The 27,411-nt window shown below is 42.6% G+C and overlaps 1 protein-coding gene across 4 annotated transcripts in view; it reads left to right on the forward strand.

Annotated features, from left to right (window-relative positions):
- CTNNA3 (catenin alpha 3) overlaps nt 1-27,411 on the forward strand; it is a 1,751,094-nt gene that overhangs the window by 1,437,774 nt on the left and 285,909 nt on the right. For all 4 annotated transcript variants that reach the window (XM_033940460.1, XM_033940462.1, XM_033940461.1 and 1 more), the window contains one exon: nt 1,686-1,837. In XM_033940460.1, coding sequence (XP_033796351.1) covers nt 1,686-1,837 — 152 coding nt within the window. The remainder of the gene's footprint in view (nt 1-1,685; nt 1,838-27,411) is intronic.

The following is a 27,411-nucleotide window of genomic DNA, read 5'->3' on the forward strand; positions in this document are numbered from 1 at the left end:
ATGTTTAGAGGACATGCTTATCATAATATTAGGTGCACCCATTTAGGTCAAGGAAAACCAGGCCTAAATATCTGGGCCTAAGTTGTGAGTGGATCAGACATATTCTATAATAGTGCACCTAACTTTTAGGAATGCTCACAATCCACCCACGCTGCTCCCCTGTCCATTCCCTTTTTGAGATTCATACACTAAAAGTGCCATGCATCACTTTATAGAATGTGTCTACCATGTTGTGTGTAACTACTAATTAGTACCAATTAGCATCAATTATAAAGTGTTAATTGCCAGTTATCATCGCCAATTAGTTTGTTAAAGTATTAAGTTGTATGTGCAAATCAGTGCACAGCCAATTTGCACATACAACTTAGGACCCCATATATAGAATTTGAGCCTAAAGGAGTAATTGAGAGCATTCAAATATTTCAGATGGTTTATATCAGTGGTCTCAAATAGAGAATGACACGGTGGCGGTTTACCCGCGGCCACCGCATTTTAGCCGCGGGTCACCCGCCGAAAACGGGGAAGAAAACTAGCAGTCGCTGCGGCGACGGGGACAAGGCCATTCACCGCCCGCGGGGCAGTGAATGGTCTTGTCCCCCGCAGTGAGGCATGAAGGATCGCGCGGTCCCCGCAGCTCACACCCGCCCGCCCAATCGATTCCAGTGTCCAGCCAGCTCTCTCCCCTCTCCTCACCCCAGTCCGCAGATCCTCCTCCTCGGCGACCCGCACGCTACCAGAGAGCCGCGCACACCCGCCGCTGCTCAGCCTCGATCTTCTGCTCTGACGCAACCGGAAACAGGAAGTTGCAGCAGAGCAGAAGATCGAACACTGAGCAGCCGCGCGTGTGCGGCTCCCTGGGAAAGCGCGCAGGTTGCCGAAAAAGAAAACCCACAAACCAAGGTGAGGAGAAGGGAGAGAGCCGGCCAAACACCAGGATCGACCGGGCAGGCAGGTAGTGGCCGCGGGGACCGTGCGATCGCTAGTGTTCCCGGCTCAAATTGGAAGGAGGGAGTGAAAGGATAAAGGCTTATATGGATGCAGCGGGGATGGTGACGGGGCGGTGAAAGGGATGGCGGTGACGGTGACGGGGCGGTGAAGGGATCGGCGGTGACGGGGCGGTGCAGAGGATGGTGGGCCGGTGACGGGGCGGTGACGGGGACAGATTTTTTCCCCGTGTCATTCTCTAGTCTCAAACTCAAACCCTTTGAAGGACCACATTTTGGATTTGTAGGTACTTGGAGGGCCTCAGAAAAAATAGTTAATGTGTTATTAAAGAAATGACAATTTTGCATGAGGTAAAACTCTATATAGTTTATAAATCTTTCTTTTTAGCTAAGTCTTAATAATAATATTGTCATTTATAGCTAAAGAGACATATGATCAAGAAACTCTTTTATTTTACTTTTGTGATTATGATAAACATACTGAAGGCCTCAAAATAGTAACAGGCAGGCCACATATGGACCCCGGGCCTCAAGTTTGAGACCACTGGTTTATATCTTACAAAAAAATTCCCTTTACCATGGGTGGCCATTTAAAAGATCTGCAGGACCAGAAAAGCCCATTGCAGTAGATAAGCAGTGCAAACTCAAAAATATGTTCCTCTGATGTTAGAATCAAAGCAGCAAAAACAGAACTTTCAGAAAGATCCAGTCTAATTCAAACTTCTTGACTTTTTCCTCTAGCAATTCCTGAATTTGTTTCTCAAGTTAGCATTGCTCTGGATGCCTTAACCAAGGACTCAATGTGCATGTTTGATGACAACAAGCTTGTGGATATTTCAAAGAAGATATATGATGCAATCCATGATATTAGGTATTCTGTCCTGTTGATCAGGGTAAGTTTATGTTGTTGTTTTCTCTTAACACTTATTAGCAAGATTAATATCTGGCAATTTAGCATTGTATGGACAGGGACATTTTCAATGACATCTAAATCCAATTTTAGATATTTGGAGAAAAATGCTCAAAATTCCAGTAGAGAAAATGGCCAATTTCAAACCAAAAAAGTCCAACTTTTTGTTTCAAAAATGGCCATTTGCTGGATGTTTTTTAGCTCTTTTCATATCTTTTTCATATCTTTTAGTACTATTTAAAAAAAAAAAATACTTCTGAGGGAAAAATACACACAAAAAAACCTATTAAGATATATGGAAGGGTAGCATTCTTAGTAGATTGGCCACATAGACATCACAGCAGAGCAGTGGGCACCATAGGGGGCACCTTAGTGAACTTCACATAAAATGTCCTAAGTACAAATTTCATCATTACCTCCCTACATTGTATGGGAAGCTGTCCAAAACCCACCCCAAACCCCACTGTACCCAACAATATATCACACCAATAACCTTTATGTCTGCAGGTGACACCTATGTGTGGGTACAATGAAATTAGGAAGGGGTTTGAAAGGCTGCCAAATTATTATAAAATAATAATGGAGGAGAAGAAAAGATTTCTTCAATAAGGTAACTGGAAGTTGTAGTATACAACTTTTAAATGGAAATGTGTTTGGGTTAAATATAGTTAATGTTGATAACAGAGTATGATCAGAGAGAAAGTGTAGGTTGCCCAGCAGACTGCTTCTAAAGTTCTTTTTCAAGGCTAACATGTCAGATGGTGAAGTAGCAGATTAAGAAATTTGCAAAAAGGACCTGTGGATCAGACCCATGTCCAACAACACCAAGAGCAGCCAGGTTCCCTTTATGATTGGATTACAAATTTTGTTAACCAATCTTAATAAGAATAATGTCCCCTCTCTTAAAAAGAGATACATTAGAGACTTTTTCCTGTGGAAATTTTCAGCCTATTGCCAATTTGCCAGCTGTAATAAAAATTATAGAGGCTATTCTTGCTATGCAGCTCCAGGAATATCTCACTCAATGTCAATGGCTGGATTCAAAGCAAGCGGAACTCTGTACATCATTCAGCAACAGAGAAAGAATTAAAATAAACCATCTTAGCAACTCACCTATCATCAGGAAGGTAGATGGGGAGACTAAGCAGATGGAAAAAAACCAGAGAATGAGAGACAATATGTAAATTGAAAGCTATGTACACAAATGCTCAAAGTCTATTCGAAAAAGTTCATGATCTGCAAGCCTTGATGTTACAGGCAGTCTTGAATTATTTCTATCACAGACATGTGGTTCATTGACTCAGTGGATGCACGAGTTGTTTTCAAGTTGGGATTGTTTTTGAATTAGCTCCATCATATCTAGTTGATATATTTCTTATAGCATCTTACAAGAATAGTAGAAAGTCACACACTCTGTTCGTTTTTCCACCAGTTAAAGGATGCAAAAGTAAGAAATATTTTGACCATACATTGGCCTGTCAAGCAGCATGAAAACAACGAAGGAGACCAGATGGTTCTCAATCCTTTATTTATAAAACAGACTCGACACGATCATGTTTCAGCCTCAAAAGGCCTGGCTCAGGAGTCTTGATATTGAATGATAAAACTATAGATATGTAAATCCATATATCCAAATATTGAAATTAGACTTTTAAAACACCAAGATAAAAACTGGTGGTAAGTACAACAAAAACACATAAGACTGAAAATGAAACTAACTACTATCAAGCAGCACATTATAATAAAGATTTTTGGCACTTAATACGTACATCTTCTTATGAACAATTCATAACACAACTGAAAACTTTTCTTTTCGCAAAATTTCTTATGAATAATCCAGAAAACAACTGAAAATTTTCCTTTTCCAAAATTTCTGATCTAATATTTCTCATTATACCTTTTTGATAAAGTTTTTGTAAACTGCATAGAACTTTTTGGTTATGCGGTCTAGAAATCCAGTGTTAGGTATGTTATGACTCCTGTTAATGGGATGCAAACCTATCTGGCTATACCCTATTTAGGCAAAATAGAGATGGTGGGTAAGAAGGATGGTGTAGCTTTATAAAATTGATGAAATACAAGTGACCTGAGGAGAGGAAGAAGTGATATGGATTGCCTTAGAAAGAAAAGATGGAACAGCCATCCACATGGGCGTTGTCTATAGACCTCCAACACAAACAGAAAAGTTGGACAAAGATTTGACCATAGAAATCCAAATGTTGGGAATAAAGGGGGGCAGGGTGCTGTTGCTGGGAGTTTACAACCTCCCAGATGCAAATTAGAAGGTCCTATCTATGGAATTGGAAAGAAGAGAGATTATGGATGCTTTACAAGTGCACTGCTGAGACAAATAGTGATAGCACCCATGGGAGGAGAGACAATGCTAGATCTTGTGCTCACAAATGGAGATAGTGTGTCCATCGTTTGGGTGGGTATTCACCTGGCCAATAGTGATCACACTGTATGGTTTGATGTAAGAGCTAAAGCAGAATGTGAACATACAAATCCCCAAAATCTGGATTTTAAGCATGTTGACCTAGTTAAAATGAAGGAATACCTGAAGAAAGATCCAATGGAATGAAAAAACATAACAGTGGTGGAGGAACTGCAGTTCAAACAACAGAACTTTGTATAAGGAAGGTAAACAAGAACAAGATAAAAAGGAAACCAATATGGCTCACCTGATAAGTCACTGACAAAATAAAGGCAAAAGAGGTGATGTTCATGAAATACAAAAGAACACAAGAAGAGGAACAATATTCAAGATCCTACATGGCATTCTTCCTCCCCTAATTCCACTTTCCTGGAATTCTTTGAGACCTGATACTACCAGATCCTCCCACAAACTTAAACTATCTTTCCCCTCGTTAAAAGGTGTCATGTATGCAGGCAAATTAGGGAAATCCCTTTTCTTCAAATTCACTGAGCTTTAGAATAACCTCCCTGCCCTGCTGCGGAACCTAGGCTCATTCCAATTATTCTGAAAGCATCTGAAAATCTGGCTTTTCTTCAAAATGTAAAGCTATCTATTTAAAATGTAAAGCTAGCTATCCTCTTCATAACCTCTAATTTCTTATTATGTCCTTCCCTCATTTATTGAATTACCTGTAAACCGTGCCGAGCTCTATCTTTATGGAGTTGATGCGGTTTACAAACTTAAGGCTTGGTTTAGTTTAGTTTAGGAACATAGAGGAGATTAATGGATAAAACAGAAAGAAAGTGAAACAAAAAAATATGGGTAGCAAAGGCTCTGGTGGAAGAATATATGGCTAAAAACATAAAAAGGGTGACAAGACTTTTTTTTTAGGTATATTAATAAATTGAGAAAGTCTAGAAATGAAATTATGAGACTGAAAGATGTTATGAACTGTTATGTGGAGCCTGAGGAAAAAGCAGATGTCCTTAACAAATATGTACTTCTGGCTTCACCAAAGAAAATGCTGGAGTTTTACCTTGCTCAGCTGATAAAGGTACATACAAAAATGAAGTTGATACTTCACTGTTTACAGAAGAAAGTGTTTATGAACAACTTAAAAAATTGAAAGTGGACAAAGCTATGGTATCAGAAAGAATCCATCCCAGAATCTTGACAAAGCTCAGAGAGGTTCTGGTGGGTCCTCTTCCATAGTTAAAAAGGTAATGGAGGCACTGCTCAGGGAAAGGATAGTGATGATCTCTGGAATCCAACAGGTTACCATATCCAAGCCAACATGATTTCACCAAAGGAAAATCATGCCAAATGAATCTGATCAATTTTATTGACTTGGATTTCATTAACGCCTATGGCACTGTCCCTCATAGCGAGAGTGGACAACATGAGATGAGATCTACAAAATTAAAAAAATAGTCAAATGTTTGGCAGTTAAAATTTAACGCAAAGACGTGCAACGGTGATGCTCTTGGAATATAGAAATCCAAAAGAGCAGTATGTGCCAGGGGGTGAGAGACTGACATACACAGATCAGGAGAGAGACCTTGGGATGATAATGTCTGAGGATCTCAAGGTGGTGAAACAATGTGACAAGACAATGGTTATTGCCCACAGGAAACTAGGCTGCAAAGAGAGTGGCATAACCAGCAGAACAAAGGTGGCATTGATGTCTCTGTACAAGACATTGGTGAGGCCCCACTTGGGGTATTGTGTCCAATTATGGAGGCTGTATCTCTTCAAGGACATAAGACTTGAGGCAGCTCAGAGGAAGTCAATAAAATTGGTACAAGGCTTGTTCCATAAGATGTATGAAAAGAGACTTGAACATACACTAGAGAAAAGGAAAGAGAGGTGATAAGATATACTGTAGATATTTAAGTACTTAAAAGATATTAATATACAAAATAAATCTCTTCCAAAGACATAGGGGCAGTAGAACTAGAGGAGATGAATGGAGGCTTTAGGAAGGTAGACTGGAAATACTTTTTCACTGAGAGGGTAGTAATTGACTGGAACACTCTTCCAGGAAAGGTAGTAGAGTCAAAATTGATAAGTGAATTCAAAAATTCAGAGGATAGACATAGAAAAAGGATGGAAATGCAGCATGGCTGTTGAGGGGTTATGTTTGGCAAGAGTAGAGGGAACAAAGATCCAAGCCAGACAACATTCTATGGTCTGGGTCCTATAAAAGGCTGAAAGAAGATTAGCCAAATCTGACATGGGGGAACTAAGGCCAATGCTGAACAGACTTCTATGCTTTGTATCCCACAAATAGCAAAAGGTTTTCAAAGGCTTATTAAGTTTTGGCAACTCCAGTGTTTTAGATCATCTTTTTGTCATGTGCTGCAAGTGAGAGTGCTGGGAAGGAGGGAAGGGAAGATATCTTGACTGGTAAGTTGAATACTGTCAGCAGCAATACTTGGGGGATGATGTGTGTTTATAACCAAGACTCCATCATGTTTTGTTGCGTATATAGTTGGCATGGTGGAGACTTGACAACTAGTGTTTAAGTATGGGTGATGGGGGCCCACACAGAGTGGCAGGCACATCTCTGGCCACCTTGTTCAACAGACTTAATGGTCTAATCAAGTCTTTACCACCATTTACTAAGTTACCAAAACTGAACAGACAGCACTCATGACAAAGTTCAAATCATCTTTAGACAGGGTGATATAAATATTAGTGATGCAACTTGATCTTTTGGCAGCATTTTACTTAGTAAACCATGATACGAGGGTCATTTCATAAATAATGCACATTATTTTGTTTAATTTGCATGTTTAATTTTTTTTTCAAGTATTTCTTTACAATCCTTTAATATAGGGCTCCTTTTACTAAGGTGCGCTAGTGGTTTTAGCGCATGCTTAGCGCGCACTACAATGCCATGCATGCTAAACGCTAATGCCTCCATAGAGCTTACGCTAGTATTTTTTGTTTAAGGTGTGGTTTGCGCGTGCTAATCTTTTATGCAAAAAATACTAGCATACCTTAGTAAAAGGAGCCCATAGTCTCCCTGCTTTGCAATAACTGAGTCCCAAAGTCCACAAAGCTTCATTATTCCATCCAAGACACCGTTTTTGTTCAGTTTCCAGTGGAAAAAAGCTCTTCCAGAGTTGCAAAATGATGTCCACTCATATGTTGTTTCAACTTTGAAAAAAGGTCGAAGTTTGGTGGACTCATGTCTGGACTGTAGGGAGGGAGCATGAGGTTACACATCCCAGTCGTATTTGTGTAGTTTTTCAATGACGAGTGGAGAGCTCAATCTTCCCCACGACCAAAAAATTTTGACGAACTCAATCAAAAGTCAAACAAATTATGATTTTTGCTTATGATCCATGAAGGCATCATCATTACAGACAAAGTTCCATGTGGAAGAAGTATCACAGCAGTATATTACCATGATTTTTTGCAAAAAATGCACAGAAAAATGCACAAAACCTGACCTCAGTTGCTCTTAGCTGGGCTAATTCTTCACGACAACGTTCCTCCGCACATAGGGAATGTTGCCATTGAAAAACTACGCAAATACAGCTGGGCAGTGTTATCTCATGCTCCCTACAGTCCAGACATGAGTCCACCAGTCTTTGATCTTTTTCCAAAGTTGAAACAACCTATGCGTGGACATTGTTTTGCATCTCTGGAAGAGCTTTTTTCTGACGGTAGCTGAGCCAATCGGCAACTGAACAAAAACGGTGTCTTGAATGGAATAATGAAGCTTTCCAGACGTTGCAAAGCAGGGAGACTATGGGCTCCTTTTATCAAGGCATGCTATGGGGGTTAGCACGTCGGACATTTCATCAAGCGCTAACCCCCGCAGCAGCCTAAAATCCTAACGCCTCATCAATGGAGGCATTAGGTACTAGCGCGGCAGGCAGTTTAATGTGCAGTATTCCACGCGTTAAACCGCTATCGCGCCTTTGTAAAAGGATCCCTATATTGAAGGATTGTAAAGAAATACTTGAAAAAAACCATGTAAATAAAAAAAAATAGTGTGCATTATTTACGAAATGACCCTCATATTATGATCTATAGATTAATTGATATTGGAGTAACGGGAACAGCTCAAATTGATTTAATGGATTTCTAAGAAATAAAAACCTCTAAGTAACTTGGAAAAATATAAGTTTAGGTACTTGACAAATGGCTCAAGGAGCTTCTCAATGATCTCCTTTATCTCGCTTTCTATTAAATCTTTATTTAAGTAGACTGGGTAGAGTATTGAAATTGTTCAACATATCTTATTATTCACACACTGATGACATCTTATTGCTTGTTCCCATATTTCATAAGCTGTTTAGACATATGCTTTGATGAGTCTGGTGTTTGACAAGATCTTTGACTAGATGATAGAAAATGGACTGAAGATAAACCTTGATAAAACAAATGTTCTGTGAGTTGGCTCTCAGTCGATGAACATGTTGCAAATTATACCTAAATTGGCTAGGACTGAAATTCCATTAAAAATGGAAATTAAGATACAAGGAGTGATTGTAGATTCAAAAAAACATACTTTAGAAATAAATGTGAATTAAATTATAAGAAACATATTCATTAATTTGAAAATGTTATACTGAAATAAATCTGTTTTAGATTCATATCATTTATAACCAGTGATAAGGCAATATATTAACATATTTGAGGCCAGATTCTATATAAATGGCGCCTAGCGGCATCTACACTATAGGCTCCACATTCAACTTCTAGGCACTGTACAGAATCCCACCTAGTGCCACTTATACATGCTTAGAAACATGATGACAGATAAAGGTCAAATGGCTCATTTAGTCTGTCCATCTACAACATCTGTTATCAAAGATAGGCGCCAGTACATTAAGCCAGGTTTTACCAGGCCTAATTTACAGGTGCCTAACTCAGATGCCTAAGTCAACCATGCTTATTATTTGTCCCCAGTCATACCTATTTTTCAGTGAGGTGTCATTAGGCATCGGAAGGAGCCTCCACTTATGCATCACTAAGTGCCGCATGCAATTCCATGGCTAACTTTAACTTTAAATTTGTTTTTATTAACTATTCTTTTAACTTTAATGGCATGGTCAATTAGTGAAGGTTCCCTGAGGTTGTGAGTTCAATTCCCACTGCAGCTCCTCATGACTCTGGGTAAACCACTTAACATTTCATTGCCCCAGGTATAAAATAAGTACCTGTCTAAAATATGTAAATTGCTTTGTTTGTGCAACCACACAGAAAAGGCGGTATATCATGTCCCATCCCCTTATTCTTACGCTCATTACCACACCATGTAAGCTAATTGAGTTTATTTAGGTTAGGCACAGATTTTATTTAGGCGTCGCTATGTGGCCTTAATTATGGCACCTAGCAGTGCCTAAAAATGGCACCTTATATAGAATCTGGCCCTTAGATTATAGTGTAACATTGTATTGCTAGGTCTTCCTGATAAGCAACTATGGCCATGATTCATTAACCTGCCCGATCGGGCCCGATCCAGGCCCAATCCGGGCAGATCCGAAGAATTCAGGAAACTCCAATATTTAGATGAGGGTGATCAGAAGAACACCCCCATCTGCAAGCACGGATCACGCTATAGCGATTCCCATGCATGCGCAGACTATCTGAGCATGTGCGGGACCTCCGAGTCGTCAGAGTTGGGGGAGTTTTTCCTTCTATTTTTTTACACTGAGCGCAGCCAGGGAAAGTGCTGGACAGGCGATCGAGGAACTTTTGGGAGCCCATGGTTTTAACCCGCTTAAGCCTGCGGCGTGATCGAGGCAGGTAGGCAGGCACGTACATAAATATACACATATGCGTGCAGTCCACAACCAGCAAACAGGGGATACGCCTAGACAGAGATATAGGGCAGCCGCATAGCCTGTGGGGTAAGGATCTAGCTGTGGCTTCCCCATACCCGCCAGAAGGATATAGGTGAGCGAGGGCTGAAGCCCGGGACCTAACCAGCCCGTACAGTTTCAGGGGATCATGTAGCCTGGATTGCCTGGAGACGGGTGCGAATGGGTATGCCCATGGCTCCTGGCAGCCGCGGTCATTTTCAGAGTAGGCAGGCACGTTCCGGGCTGCAGGAGGCATTTGGGACAACAGGAGATCGGGGATGACAGGGCAAAGAGCAGGGCAGCAGAAGACAGGGTAGTCGCAAAGGGCTTCAGCGACTGGTCCTCAGAAGTTGCTTTTTTATGATCGGCCAGCCCAGTTGGTGTTGCAGGGTTTTGTTTAGTGAATCGCGTCCCTGCCTACTTTGCATGCAGTTGCCCTCATTTGCATGAGCGGATCGGAGGATGGTCGGAAGACAGTTAAGTGAATCGGGCCAGGGTCACAAACTGATTGGTACATGATCGGTTTGCTTTGTGAATCTAGGCCTTTGTAGGCTACAAGTCGTAGAACATGTAGTAGCAACATTAATCTTGGTTGGCAAAACATTGGATCATGCTACTTCATATATAATTAATCCTCAAAGATCACCTGGCTGCTGATAAGGGCCAGAATTGAAAATGCTAATTTTTTATATTTTGTATGTTATAGCTTTGGAATAGCATAATGATTTTATCTCTGTATATGTACCATCGATGTTTCTTCTTTCTGCCCAAGAATTAAGAAACTTCTATCTAGATTGATAAGAAATAGGTAAATAATGGATACAGTTCCTGAGTCTTAGAATGCCCCTCTTAACTTGAGATTGGAGAATTGCTATCATACGTTTAGATGCAAGTTAAAAGCTTGGTTGTTTGGAAAGTACCTCTATGGGGATCATAATTATTTTAAATTAGCTGCAGTAAGTGGTAATGTCCTGTGGGTTTATAAAAAGTGTTTTTGATACTGTGATTTGGTTAGCGTTATATGGGATTTAAAATATTTGTGTAGAAACTAATTGCAGTATAGGTCTCCCTCCATATTCACGGGGGTTAGGTGCACAGTACTCTCGTGAATACCTGGTCCCATGTTTATATGAGCACAGTAATGTTTTAAGATGTAGATAATGTACTCTGTTGAGGGCTTATCTTAGACATGTAAACAAAGTGTATTCTGTGGACTCAAGCTCCCAGAAAGCTTGGAGGCTCCCAGAGGGAATTTTATAAAGTTTTCTTTGCTAAGCTTTCACCAAAGTTGTTACAGTATTATAAGACTTTACTAATAAATAATGAAATGTTGGGTAATTTCCTAGATGCAAATGTCACTGTCTTGCCTAAGCCCAGTAGAGACCCACAGTTAGTGCAAAACTACTAGACTATTTCACTATTTAATGTTGACTATAAAATATATGCTAAAATTATATGTAATAGATTAAATATGTGCTTACATACTCTTATTCACAGAGATCAAGTTGGACTTATGAAATGGCGATAAGGCTCTGATAATACAAGGCTATTTTGTAATATTCTCTATCATACTCAGTCAAAAGCTCTATCATTTGCTGTAGTTTCATTAGATGCAGAAAAAGCCTTTGAGAGAGTGGAGTGGAGGTATCTTTTTAAGGTTCTTGAAGCTTTTCGTCTTTCCTCTGAATTTATAGCTATGATGCAGTTGCTCTCTGCTAACCCTCGAGCAAGGATTATAGCTGATGGTAATACTTCAATTCATTTTACATTATATAGAGGCACGAGACAAGGCTGTCCCATCTCTCCTCTTCTTTTTAATCTTGCTCTGGAGCCATTGCTTGCAGCAATTAGGTGCAATTCTTCCATTTCTGGAGTTCAAATTGGCCCTGTTGAATTCAAACTTTCAGCATATGCTGATGACATTTTGCTATATCTTAATCATCCATCTGTTTCATTACCAGAGCTTATTTCAGCTATTACACGCTTTTATAAGCTATCCTGTTATAAAATCAACTGGGATAAATCAGAATTAATGCCAATCAGTAGTAGATGTATTCCCTTCTCTGTTCCTGATTGCCCATTCTGTTGGGTTACATCACACATTAAGTATCTTGGAATATTATTTGATAGAATTTTGATGCAATTTTCTCAACTTAACATGACTTTGATAATTGATAAAGTTAGGAAAGTTTTTGACACATGGGGCTCCTTTTACAAAGGTGCGCTAGCGTTTTTAGTGCAAGTACCGGATTAGGGCATGCTATAGCATGCGCTAGCTGAAAATCTACCGCCTGCTCAAGAGGCTGGCGCCCACGGCATTTTAGCGTGCGCTATTCCGTGCGTTAAGGCCCTAATGTGCCTTCGTAAAAAGAGCCCATGGTCTCCGTTTCATTTGTCCTGGTGGGGTAGGCTCAATTCCTTGAAGATAATGCTTATGCCTAAAATATTATATATCTTTAGTATGTTTCCACTCTTATTCCTCATTCTTTTTATAAAAATTTAGAAAGAATGAAGATTAAATTTCTATGGTGTAATAAACCTGCTAGAATAGCTTTGTCAAAGTTAAAAGCTCCAAAAGCACTAGGAAGAGTTAATTTTCCTGATTTTCTCTCATATCATAGAGCTTTTATCTTTAAACAGGGTTCAGATTGGTTCTCCTCTGTTGATTTATCTTCACCCAACTGGTTATTGTTTGAAAACGATATTTCTTTTCCTCTGTCAATAGATAAATTACCTGGGTTTAAACAATTTCCAGATTGAGTAATCCTGTTATTAAAAATACATATTTAGTTTCCAGATTCTTTGAACATTCAGACATTCCATGGTCTAGTACATTATATTATTCATTATGGAATAATCCTCAATTGCTTGTTGTTAAAAAAACAAAAAATATTCATGGTCTAGTTGGCAAAAAAAAAGGGCATATAGGATATTAAATCCTTTCTAAACATGTCTTCTTCATGGAAGATGGGCTGGGGAGGGCTTCGATGGCTGAGATGGTTTAGATGGGCTGGAGTGAGCTTTGATGGAGATTTCAATAGATGAAGCCTAAGCACAGTACCGGGCAGAGCTTTGGGTTTCTGGCCCAGAAATAGCTAGGAAAAAGGGCAATTTAAATTAAATTAGTAATTTAAAGAGGGTATGGTTAGGCAGACTGGATGATCCATCTGGGTCTTTATCTGCCGTCATTTACTATGGGGCTCATAATAAAAAAAACAAACATCTAAAAAGTGGCCTAAATGGGTACTTGGGCAATCAAAAACCCTAATTGTCCGAGTACCCATAACCAAAGCTGGTTTTAGACATATCTAAAACCAGCTTGTCTTTACCCTGTCTCTAAACGCATAGAGCGAAAAGAGGCATTTTTAGAGGAGGGGAAAGGGTAGGAAGTGGGCCGACCTAGACATAGTTGTATAGCAGGTATAACCAAAACCTAAAACAGGCTGCCTAGTCAGCACTTATACGTTTTGTCTTAGACCAAGTCAAAACAGGTATAAGTGCCGAAAAAGGGGCAGCTGAACTGATCGCAGCTGTCGTGATGAGCTCAGTGGCCCCGGCAATCTGCCACCCCCACTGCAACCATTGCGGCAGGAGAGATGGCTCATCACCCCTGCCACGATGGAAATCGGCTACCACCACCAAACTGCGGCACTTCAAGGTGAAGATCGCAATCCTCACCCCGAAGTACCATGGTTCGTGGGGGTAGCCAATCGCCATTGCCGCAGAAGAGATGCCCAATCTCTCCTGCCGTGATCCACCAACCCTGACAAGATCGAGGCAGGAGGGAGCCAAACCTCTCCTGCCCCGCCAAAACCCCCTACCCCCCACCCCCACTAAGATACGAACAGGAGGGATCCCAGGACCTCCTGCCCTCGACGCACACACCGCCACGATCACCCCCAAACTCCCGATCACCCCCCACCCCTGACACCCCCTGTACCTTAACAAAGTTGGCCGAATGGACGGGTCCCAAGCCCATCCGGCAGGCCTGCCATCCTCAGAATGGCAGGCCTTAGGGCTTGATTGGCTCGGGCGCCTCTAGCCCCACCCACAGGGGCCTAAGGTAACTTGGCCAGTTCCAGTGGGGGGGGGGGGTGCATTGAGGGCAGGAGGGCCTGGGATCCCTCCTGCCCGTATCTTAGTATGGGTGGGGGGTAAGGGGTTTCGGCGGGGTAGGGGGTTTCGGCGGGGAAGGAGGGGTTGGGTTCCCTCCTGCCCCGATCTTGTTGCGGGTGCAGGTGGGGGTTTCAGCAGGACAGGTGGGGGTGGGCTTCCTCCTGCCTTGATCGTGTTGGAGGGTCTTGGGTCGCCGGGGCAAGAGGGGTTTGGCTCACTTCTGTCCGATCCGATTAGGGGGAGGGGGAGTAGATCACGGCAGGAGAGATTGGCTATCTCTCCTGCCACGATCATTGCTGGGGTGGGGGGTTAGATTCTGTAACCGGTGTTCTTTTTGACAGACACCGGTTACAGAATCCAGCTTTTAGGCGAAGGACTGGCCCCTCCTTCGCCTATAAGCTCTTGTGTTTGGCGTTTGGGACTTAGGCTTTTTTTTGGTTGAGTATATGTTGTTAGTGTAGACGTAGTGATGATCTGGGCGTTTAAACAGCTGAACGTAGAGGCAGGCCATTATTTTTTTTAAACTCCTTTTGGACTTTTTTTTTGAGAATGGACATTTTCCCCGCTTCTACTTTCAGCGTTTAGGGCCTAAGCCAAAAGGGGACTTAGACGTTTTTTTTTTAATTATTATGCCCATTCATGTGTACAAGATGGTACCATATGCAAATTCTTAGGACTGCCAATTGCTTGACTGTACTTAATGCTGCCTCAAGAGGTGGCTTTTAGTGTGCTTCTTGTAGTCATGCTACGCATAGTCTGGTTGTATGGGATTTTTCCATCCAAAAATAATTAAAATACAATTTAGCTCCTAAATATCCAATCCATAGATTTACCATAGAAAATCTACAGCTGTTCAGTATTTGCTGATCTTCCCTTATAAACCAGAAAGGAACAAGTAATGGCACTGAGACTTTGTATTTGTCACAGAAGACATTTCTTTACATTCTGTGACAAGCAATCATTAGTATCCTAGCAAAATAATGTCTGCTAGAATACTGTTCTTCTAAACTCACTTCTGCCTTCACAGTTGTCTGGTCTGCCTATACATTCTTTTTCCTAAGGTCACTTAATGACCCTCTGAGAATACGTCTTGAAATTCTGTTGCAGACAATTCCCCCGAGCAAATGGTGCAATATTAAACTCTGACAGTATATAACCTGAATTCAGTGAGCTTTTGACTGTCAGTAACTGGCAACTTGGCAATATGTTATATTAAGTTATTGCCTAAAAAAATGGTTATGCAGTATGATTTAGATAAAAAATCAAAAAGTAGCTGGGCACCCAAAGAGATGTAAAAACAAACAATCTAGTGGATGTCACCCAATTGCATAATCTTAAAGCAAATATACAAGGTAAAGTCCTGAAAAAGGTTATCATATTATACTGTAGTTATATACCATATATGCCTTTATGGATTTTAGTATTGATATAACTGATACGAGTTAATCTTTTTCAAGGACATCTTGTCCAATTCCAAGGCAAAATTGCTGCATATAAAAACCCATAGAGATACTGCAACTAGGAAGTAATAACGCACATACTCAATAACTTTCAGTTTGTTTTTACTTCATATGGGCTTTTCCCCCATGGTTTTTGAACTTTTAAGCCAAACGGAAGCAAACGACAAAGATCTGGCAGCAGAATTGAGGCGGGAAGGCAACAAAAGAAACGTGACAGTAATGGGAGATTTTAACTACCCTGGGATAAACTGGAGTATTGGAAACTCGAACTGTGCGAGGGAAACAGAATTCTTAGAGGCTGTGAGGGCCTGCTTTATGGATCAGCTTGTCAAGGAACCAACAAGAGGGAATGTCACTCTTGACCTAATTCTCAACGGACTAGGGGGACCTGCAAAAGAAGTGGAAGTAGTAGGACCACTAGGAAACAGCGATCACAACATGATCCAGTACAAATTAGAAGTAGGTACAGCAAAAGGGAAGAGAACCACAGTGACTACGTTCAACTTCAAGAAAGAGAACTATGATGCTATGAGAGCAATGGTAAGGAAAAAACTCAGAAACAGCTCAAAGAAAACAGAAACTGTAGAGCAAGCCTGGTCTCTATTCAAGGGCACAGTGCAAGAAGCACAACATATGTACATCCCCAGATTTAGAAAAGGGTGCAAAAAAAAACCGAACAATAGACCCCGCATGGATAAACAATGAAGTGAAGAAAGCGATAGGAGACAAGAAAAAATCATTCCGGAAATGGAAAAAGGACCGAACTGGAAGGAACACAGGAAACGCCAAAGAGAATGTCATCGAGTGGTTAGGAGAGCGAAAAGGGAATACGAAGAGAGGCTAGCCAGGGAGGCAAAAAACTTCAAATCGTTCTTCAGATATGTTAAAGGGAAGCAACCGGCGAGGGAGGAAGTAGGACCGTTGGATGATGGAGACAGAAAGGGAGTGATAAAGGAGGAAAAAGAGGTAGCCGACAGGTTAAACAATTTCTTCTCTTCAGTCTTCACAAGCGAGGACACATCCAGTGTACCAGAACCCTACATGATCTTCCATGGAGACCAAGAAGAAAAACTGTCAACAAAAGAAGTGAACCATGAGGATGTCCTCCAACAGATAGATAGATTGAAAAGCGACAAATCATCAGGTCCGGAAGGTATCCACACTAGGGTACTAAAAGAACTAAGAAATGAGATAGTGGGAATACTCCAACGAGTTTGCAATCTATCCTTGAAAACTGGCGAGATCCCGGAGGACTGGAAGATAGCAAATGTTACACCTATCTTTAAAAAGGGGTCAAGAGGAGACCCGGGAAACTACAGGCCGGTAAGTTTGACATCGGTTCCGGGCAAGATGGTAGAAGCATTGATAAAGGCAACATCTGTGAGCACATCGAAAAAAATGGGCTGATGAAAGCAAGCCAACATGGATTCTGCAAGGGAAGATCATGCCAAACAAACTTACTGCACGTCTTTGAGGGGGTAAACAGCCAGTTGGACAAAGGGGAACCCATGGACATCATTTACCTCGACTTCCAAAAGGCCTTTGACAAGGTACCCCATGAGCGGCTACTTAGGAAGCTGTGGAACCACGGGGTGGAAGGGGACGTACACAGACGGGTCAAACACTGGTTGGCAAGCAGAAGGCAGAGGGTTGGAGTGAAAGGTCACTACTTGGGCTGGAGGAGGGTCATGAGTGGAGTTCCGCAGGGGTCGGTACTCGGACCGCTGCTGTTCAATGTATTTATTAATGACCTGGAAACGGGGACGAAGTGTGAAGTTATAAAATTTGCGAATGACACTAAACTCTGTAGAAGGGTTAGAACTGCGGAAGAGTGTGAGGACCTAGAAAGGGACCTGAACAAACTGGAGGAGTGGGCGATTAAATGCAGATGAACTTCAATGTAGGGAAATGCAAGGTCATGCATATAGGGAGAAAGAACCCGATGTTCAGCTACCAAATGGGGGATTAGTATTAGAGGTAAGTAACCTTGAAAGAGATTTGGGTGTACTGGTGGACACAACAATGAAGCCAACGGCACAATGCGCAGCAGTCGCGAAGAAGGCAAACAGAATGTTGGGTATTATTAAGAATGGTATTACGACCAGAACGAAAGAAGTCATCCTGCGTTGTATCGGGCAATGGTGCGCCCGCACCTGGAGTACTGTGTTCAGTATTGGTCACCAAACCTTAAGAAGGATATGGCAATACTTGAGAGGGTCCAGAGGAGAGCGACACGAATGATTAAGGGCATAGAAAACCTGTCATACACTGAAAGATTGGAGAGACTGGGGCTCTTCACCCTGGAAAAGCGGAGACTCAAAGGAGACATGATAGAGACCTACAAGATCATGAAGGGCATAGAGAGAGTAGAGAGGGACAGATTTTTCAAACTTTCAAAACATAAAAGAACAAGAGGGCATTCGGAAAAGTTGGAAGGGGACAGATTCAAAATGAATGCAAGGAAGTTTTTCTTTACCCAGCGTGTGGTGGAGACCTGGAATGCGCTTCCAGAGGGCGTAATAGGACAGAGTACGGTACTGGAGTTCAAGAATTGATTGGACAATTTCCTGCTGGAAAAAGGGATAGAGGGGTATAGATAGAGGGCTACTGCACAGGTCCTGGATCTGTTGGGGCCGCCGCGTGAGCGGACTGCTGGGCACGATGGACCTCAGGTCTGACCCAGTGGAGGCATTGCTTATGTTCTTATGTTTATAAAATTTTTTAACCTGTACTGAACAACTTAAGAACATAGAACATAAGAATTGCCATACTGGGACAGACTGAAGGTCCATCAAACCCAGTATCCTGTGGCCAACCCAGGTCCCAAGTACCTAGCTAGATCCCAAGTAGTAAAACATATTATATGTTAATTCATAAGTTAACATGTCAAATTGATATAGTACACAGTATTTATTTATTTATTGTAATTTATTAACTGCCTTTAAATAAAGATGCATGGGTATAACAAAACACTTAATATCTTCTTTGCTCAGCCTTTACGTTGATCAACAGTTTGAATGGAACAGACAGAAATAGAATACAGTAGTTTAAAATCAGCAAAGGTGTACAACAGAGCTGCATACCTTCTCTTTACCTGTCAATCTACAGTAAATTCTGAACAAATAATCAGACAAGCAAGACTATTCCCCCTTGACAAAATTGCGATAGTGTTTTTTAGCTCAGGCAGGCACTAAATACTCTGTGCTGCTCCCGACGCTCATATAGTTCCTATGAGCACTGGGAGCAGTGCAGAGCATTCTGCGCATCGGCTTGTGCTACAAACCGCTTCCATGGTTTTGTAAAAGGGGGGGGGGGGAGGGTATATGAAGAAACCTGAGATGTGAAAGCTGCTGGATGATAGCATATTACCGGCTAAAGGTGAAGATGACCCCATATATACTCAAATATAAACCTATCTGAATATAAACCCAGATGACAGTTTTCCCCTAAAATAAGTATTTTCTAGTATAGAGGCAGAAGCAACCCCTTCCCTGCGGTGCCCTGTCTGCTGGCTCTGCAACTAGCCAGACAGTAAGTTGCTCCCTTTCCCTGATCTACCCCCTCCCATACCCACTGCGGGCCTCCAGAACTTCTCTGGTGATCTAATGGTGCAGGGAGCCAGATCTATTGATTGATCCCTTCCTCCACTCCTCCAGTGACATTGCCTCTGCAACTAACCAGTCTGCCCCCTCCTCTCCCTTTCTGACTCCCCTCAAGCCTACAGTAGCTCCCTAGTGGTCCAGCAGTGAGGTGGGGAAGGAGTGATCCTTCTATGCTCCTGCCTGACAGTCTTGGCACTAAAAAAAATGGCTGTTGTAAGTTCCCACGGCAACCTCACTATGAGATGTCTTGTATTTTATATCTTTCAGAGTTAGGAATGATAACAGGTTGTTAGAGTTACAAGGTACGTTGGTCTGCAGATCTACCTAATAGTTCAGTAAATCTGGGGAAGCTAAGCGGAAGATCAGCAAAGTAATGGATCTATACAATAACAACAACTATAGATGTCATTCTAGCAATAATTAACTGCCTGCCTGAAACCAAGTAGTTCAGAGCAGCTATCCTAAGGATCAGAATGAATTAACATCAACTCAATGGCCTTTGACAATAAAATGAATGCAGATCTCTACCGGGATATAATAGGTTGTCCATCCCCAATGCAGGAATTTCAGTAATCAAGCTAGTTTAACTTGGCCATGATATCTCCTTTGGACTCTAAGTGCAGTCATTTTATCTTAGCACTGAAAATGTTTCATTTATAAAAAGACACTTAAGTTGCTTTTTTTTTTTTTTTCATTTCTATTTAAAGTTTGGTTGATATGAGAACTGAAAACCTTCCTCTTTAACAGCTGAACCTACTTGACTTCTCAGAAATGAATCTTTCCACCTCTTTCACTAGATGAAGCTCCTAGACAACAATGATTTCTCGCCCCCCTCTACCCTCCCCCCTCTTAAGGCCCCCTTTTATTCCCTCCTCCTGATCCCCTTTCAACCCCTCTCTGAATGTCGCCTAGAGCCTGAATAGGTATGTGTGACACACAAATAGAAGATTAGATTAGATAGGGTTTTGAATTTTGCTTTTCAGTAGTAGCTCAAGTTGAGCAGCATTCACTTACAATAGGCATTTTCTTCTCCCTGGCAAATGAGGTTTAACGTAGATAAGTGTAAGGTGATGCATGTCGGTAACAAAAATCTTATACACGAATAAGGATGTCCGGTGCGGTACTTGGAGAAAACCTTCCCAAGAAAGAGACTTGGGAGCACTGGTCAACAAGTTGATGAAGCCGTCCGCGCAATGTGCGGCGGCGGCGAAAAGGGTGAACAGAATGCTAGGAATAATTAAGAAGGGGATCACGAACAGATCAGAGAGTGTTATCATGCTGCTGTACCTGGCCATGGTACACCCTCACCTGGAGTACTGCATCCAGCACTGGTCGCCGTACATGAAGAAGGACACAGTGCTACTCTAAAGAGTCCAGAGAAGAGTGGTCAAAATGGTTAAGGGGCTGGAAGAGTTGCCATACAGTGAGAGGTTAGATAAACTGGGCCTCTTCTCCCTTGAAAAGAGGAGACTGAGAGGGAACATGATCAAAACATTCAAGATAAAGACTGATTGTTCACCCTCTCCAAGGTGGAGAGAACGAGAGGGCACTCTCTAAAGTTAAAAGGGGATAGATTCCATACAAACATAAGGAAGTTCTTCTTCACCCTGAGAGTGGTAGGAAACTGGAACGCTCTTCCGGAGGCTGTTATAGGGGAAAACACCCTCCAGGGATTCAAGACAAAGTTAGACAAGTTCCTGCTGAACCAGAACGTACGCAGGTAAGGCTAGTATAAGTTAGGGCACTGGTCTTTGACCTAAGGGCCGCTTCGTGAGCGGACTACTGGGCACGATGGACCACTGGTCTGACCCAGCAGAGGCAATTCTTATGTTCTTATAATTGGTTTCAGGAGTCTGCTTATTAAAGTGTGGTAAGTTTTTCCACTTAAAGGAAGGAAGAAAAAATCAGTATAATCCTATCATTTATAAAAGCATAAAATGAGCCATACCAGTGTTGTACCTGGCACTGGTAGGCATCCATCTGGCTGGTTGTTACACAGCAGCAAGCTGCAATCCAAAGTCTCAGTAGTAAGTTTTGATTCTCTGAGCAGTTGAAGGAAGAAATTGAGGTTTTAGAGGAATTGGAGCTTTTTCCTGAAGACCTAAACTTACTACTGTGACATTGGATTGCAGCTTGCTGCTGTGTAATAAACATCCTGGTGGGTGGCTACTGGTGCCAGATAGGACATTGGTATATGGCTCTTTTCTTGCTTTTATAAATGATAAGAATAGACTGATATTATCTGGACTACTGATGAAGGCTTTCTGCTGAAACACAGCCTGTGCTAAGTTCTATCTGTGTATTTGTGCAATAAAGAGCTGGTTTGATAGCATCCCTTTTTTCTGCCTGCTGTGTTCCTACTGCATCTTGTTTCCTTTGGCTGACCTTCATGGGATTTTTCTTCTGCATTTTTAGGGTTTTCCACTTAACACATATTAGCCAAAATTAACACAATGAGTGCAAAAACTGTATTGTAACTGGGAGTGTATCTGGCACTCCTCCCCCAAACTCCCCCTTTTCTGAAGTTTCCATTCAGACAAGTTTCTTATCATGTGCTACAAGATCAATTAGCACCAATCCACCTAATGCTATCTTTTGGGGAGACAGCAGCAGGTGCCTCGATTCTAATTGCCAATTAGACAGCATTGGTAGGCTACTTACTGTGCATTTAGGCCCGATCCTGTCTGCTCCGTGGATGATCCGAGGCAGGCTGACGGATCCACAAATGGGGGCGATGCAAATAAGGGTGATCGTAGGCACTTCCCACACTGACTACACGGTCACTTTTCAGCGATCCCGACGCATGCGTAGACTATCTACTTTGCCTGTAGATGGTCTGCGCATGCGTTTGATGTCCGTGTTTTTAATGTTTAATTTTACTTTTTTACTCGCGAGCCTGTGGTTTTAACCAGCGGGTTTAAAGCAGGTTAAAACCACAGTCTCGCACTGCAATGAAGGGCAGAAAATCGGGGCTAAGAAGAGTCGGGGTGGCCAGCAAGTGTCAGGGCAGAGAGTGCGGTGCAGCAAGCAGAATCTCGGAAGAGTGCTTTTGCAGGAGAGTAGGGGCAGGAGATGCTTTACTCGGGGCAGAGAGCAGGGCTGGTGGAAGTTGGCTGGGAGTTCAGGGCAGGAGAGTCGGTAGGGACATGTGTGACTGGTCAACACCACCCTCTGCATATTACCTCCCTCTCCCAACCTCCTCAATTCCACAAATGTCGGTAATATCTGCCCTGGCTTCAGAATTCCCACGCTGATACGCACCAGAAACCATCCCCCCCAAAAAAATCCCTCGATGAACCAACCTTGCCTCTCTAAAGCCTATTCCTCCTGCCAACCTCCCAAACCTCGCCTCCGACTCTCTCACCCCAGTCCCAACACTTTATTGCAACGTCAGATCCGCATGCAACAAGATCCAAATTTTGAAGGATCTACTCGAGGATTCTGACCCTGGATTCCTATGCATCACGGAATCATGGATCACAAAAGATGACCAATTTATTCAAAACGAACTCTGCTCCCACGGCTACCATGGCCTCTTCTCTCCCAGAACTAACCGTAAAGGAGGTGACCTGGCATTATTCTACAAATCATTCTTCGATGTCCAGCTCCTCGAAAAAGGCAGTCACACCTCACTAGAATACATGCTAGCCTCTGTCAACGATGAACTCTACCCTCATGCACTGGGTATCCTGCTTCTATATCGCCCACCTACCCCTTGGAACAAATCCTCTGAACTCATTCTCGAAACTATAACAAATGCCTTCCTCAAATTCCAAAGACTACTGATTATCGGGGACATCAATCTCCACCTAGACGACCTCACCAGCAAGGACACAACCAAATTTATTAGCTTCTTCACCTCCCTTGGCTTCCCCCCTCCTGCTCCATCCCCAACCCATGAAAAGGGGCACACACTAGACCTCATTAGTTTCCTCGATCTTACCGCACACAAAACTTTAGCCGGTGACACTCGCTGGGAACATGTACCCTGGTCAGACCACTTCCTAGGGACCTTCTGTCTCCCCATTTTCATGTCGCCTTTTGGGGCTCCACCCCGCACCTCTAATTCCATTACCTTCTGCAAAAAATTACGAACGACCTGTTCTGGACCAAATTTCTCAACCTATTCTCCGTTCCTCAGCCTGCAGACCCAGAATCCAACTGGCAAAATTGGGTCGCACTCTCCCAGTCCACCTATCACTCCCTCGCCCCTCTTTCCACTAAAATCATCTCCTACTCCCGTAAGGCCCCTTGGTATCTCCCTATCACAGAGAACTAAAGCAGAAATGTCAAGCTCTGGAGCGCACATGGAAAAAATCTAAATCCCCCTATAGACAAGACAGTCTTGGAGGGCCAATATCAAGTTCTACAATACAGTTCTGAAAAAAGCAAGACAGAACTTCTGCGGAGATAAAATCACCAGATCCAACAACCAGAGCAGTACTCTATTCAATATTTGGCGTTCCTTAACTTCCAAAAAAGGCTCCACCTTGGTCCCCTACTCTCCCTCAGCTGGTGTTCTGGCGAAATTCTTCAACAATAAGATCACTACCTTGAGATGCTCCTTCCCACCTACAGTCCCCTACAACTCCCTGGTGTCCACCGACTCCAATTCTACCCCAACGACCTCCAACCCCATCCCAGTCGACAGATACTGGTCCACCTTTGAGCTCGTATCTGAATCCCTGGTCCTCAAACTTTGCCTCAAACTGAAATCCTGCAACTGCTCCTTAGACCCATTTCCCTCCTACCTAAATGAAAAAATTCCCGCGCAGGCCATCTCATCTATTACCAAACTCATTAATTCTGCCTTACACTCGGGCCTTTTCTCCCCAGAAATGGGTCATATTGCCCTGACCCTTCCACATCATCCAGCTATCGCCCAATAGCAAATATCCCTCTATTAAACAAGTTGCTCGAGTCCATCATAGCCACCCAACTCGCATCATATTTAGAGAGATTCTCTATTCTCCTACCTTACCAATATGGATTTTATCCCAATTTCAGCACTGAATCCCTACTGACCTCCTTAATCTCAAAGGTCCAACTACTCCACTCTCGAAATAAGTTTGCCGTCCTCTTTCAATTCGACCTTTCCGCTGCTTTTGACGTTGTTCACCATGACATCCTAGTCTACCAACTCTCTGAGATAGGCATCAACTCCACAGTCCTAGACTGGTTCTCAAAATTCTTACGTTCTCATTCTTACACTGTCAACATAATGGCACCTCATCCACCCCCTGGAAACCAACTTGTGGAGTCCTGCAAGGCTTACCTCTTTCCCCTATTCTTTTCAACATCTATATGTCCTCCCTTAAACTCCTCCATCTATCCCCCCTAGAAACAATTTACACTTATGCTGATGATGTCTTAGTCCTCCTCGAGATCAACCCAAACCTTACCAACATCTCGGAGAACATATCCTCCTGTATAACGAACCTTCAGTCCTGGGCCCATACTGTCAAAATGAAACTGAACGAGTCTAAAACTAAACTACTTTGGCTCGGCCCAAAACTAGACCAACTTCCCACCTCCATCCCTCTGTCCTCTGGCTCCACTCTGCAGCTGGAGTCCTCAAGCAATGTTTTGCGCATCATCATCGATTCCACTTTGTCTTTCAACGACCACCTCAATTCCTTGGCAAAAAAATGCTTTTTCAGCCTTCACATGCTGAGGAAAGTAAGATCCTATTTCCATCAAAATCACTTTACCGTCCTCGTCCAATCCATCATCCTGTCCAGATTGGACTATTGCAACTCAATCTACCTAAGCCTTACCAAGAAAAACCTTCATAGACTTCAGCAAATCCAGAATGCCGTGGCTAAGCTTATCTTCGCAAAAAGTACATTCGACCTGTCCAAGCTTCACTGGCTTCCGATTAACGCCAGGGTCCACTTTAAATGCGCCTGTCTAATTTTCAAAATCCTTCACGGCATCCTCCCTCCCTTTATCACACTTTCCTGGAACTCCACAAATCTTTTTTTTTTTTTTTTTTTTAACTCCACAAATCATAATACCACCAGACCCACTCACAAACTAAAACTATCCTTTCCTTCATTAAAAGGCATTTCCCGGGCAGGAAAACTAGGGACCTCCCTCCCCTTCAGATTCATCGAGCTCTGGAACAACCTTACCTCTCCCCTTCGGATCCTGAGCTCTCTCCAACTCTTCCGCAAACATCTGAAAACCTGGCTGTTTTCAAAAATGTAATACTTACTCCATCTTTGGCATCCTAAGCCCTCCAAATATTCCTCTCACTATATCCTTTAACCTTCATTGGAGTTCCTTTCTCTCCCAACTCTTGTAAACCGTGCTGAGCTCTATGATTGTGGAGAGGATGCGGTATACAAACCTAAGGTTTAGTTTAGTTTAGTCCTCAGCAGTCATTTGTTTTGGGATCGGCCAGCCCAGTCGGTGTTCCTCTTTTTTTTTTTTTGTGAATCGCTGCCTGCCTACATTTTCATGCCATTCCCCCTCATTTGCATGCATGGATCGGATCGGGTGTGGGAGAAAGATTAGTGAATCAAGTCGGGGTCACAATGTGATTACAAAGTGGTCGGGACACGATCGGTGTCCTTAGTGAATCTAGCCCTTAATACAATGTCTCATCCATCCCAGACTCCATTCATGCCCATCCCGCAATGAGCATATGTATGGAATTTTCCTTGAACTGGCTGTTTTAGCCTACCGTAGCTATTGGCATAGGCCTGTGCTTACAGTTAGTACATGCTAAAACCTGTGCTAAGTGCTTAGTGCACTTCAGTAAACATGATCTTAAGCTTCTACTCTAGGCAGTAGAGTTAAGTGACTTGTCCAAGATCCAAAGGAGTGTCAGTGTAAGTTGAATCTAGTTTCCCTAGTTCTCAGCCTGTTGAACTAAACTATTTGAGGTTTTCTTATTTATTTAATTTTCTATACCATTCTCTCAGGGGAACTCAGAATGGTTTACATGAATTTATTCAGGTATTCAAGCATTTTCCCTTATTTGTCCTGGCAGGCTCACAATCTATCTAATGTACCTGGGGCAATGGGGGATCAGGCGCACCGCCCAGGGTTGCAAGGGGCAGCGTGGGCTCAAACTCACAACCTCAGGGTGCCGAGGCTGCAGCTCTAGCCATTGTGCCACACACTCAAGGGTGGAGGGGCATTTTCAAAACATACATCTAAGTCCAATTTGGACACATGGCACTAGAAGTCCATAGTCGGCAGTAAGAAAATGTCTATTTTGAAAAGGCAAACCACCTTACGTCTAGAAATAATTATTTTTTGAAAATCCTTCATCTGGACGTCCAGGCTATTGGGATGCCCAGACAGCTAGGGCATCTATCTTTATATCACATTTTCAACAAAAATGTTGTCCAAGTCCCAAAAACCCAGAACAAGACCATTTGTATGTGGGAGGGGCCAGTCCTGCAATGGACTGGCCATCCAGACATGGCAACAGAGCAGTGGGGCACCTTAGCGGGAACTGCTGTGAACTTCACGTAAAGGGTGCCAGATAAACATCTCACCAGAACTCCCATATAGGTTATGGTAAGCCCCTCAAAACCCACTATGCCCACTTGACTATAATTTGAATAGCCCTTATGGCTGCAGGTGGCACCTATATGGCAGTAGAGTAGGGTTTTTGGCAGCTCACCTTTTCCACCATGAATGTAGTGATTAGAGTGGTTTATAGGACTTGCTACTCCTCTCTATGGTTCACTAGCCCAACCTCCAGGCTACTTAAGACACCTGTGTGCAGCTCTACTAGGCTTTGCTATACCAGGTGCTGATGTTCTGGAGACAGTTATGCACATTTGTATTCTGATCTTTGTTGGTGTGAGGGGGGTCCATGAGCACTTGGAGAGTAGAGGGAGGGTCTTACCTTGATGCATGCAGTGGTCAACTGATCAGTTTGGGCACCTTTGTGGCACTTAGACCCTTCAAAAACAGTTCTAGCTCCAATCGTATAAGTGATGTTTTACAAAATGTGTAATTATCGCTGCAAGATGTCTATGTCTAACCCACTATTAAGACTGCCCAAAGCCCACCCATAATACGCCTCCCTCATGCCCATCTCGTGCTCTGAACATATAGAGGCCGGAACACCTTGCTAGATGTACAGAAAGATGGTTTTGATTATCGGCACTTGGACATCC

Source organism: Geotrypetes seraphini, chromosome 4, assembly GCF_902459505.1.
Source record: "Geotrypetes seraphini chromosome 4, aGeoSer1.1, whole genome shotgun sequence".
Classification (NCBI taxonomy): Eukaryota; Metazoa; Chordata; class Amphibia; order Gymnophiona; family Dermophiidae; genus Geotrypetes; species Geotrypetes seraphini.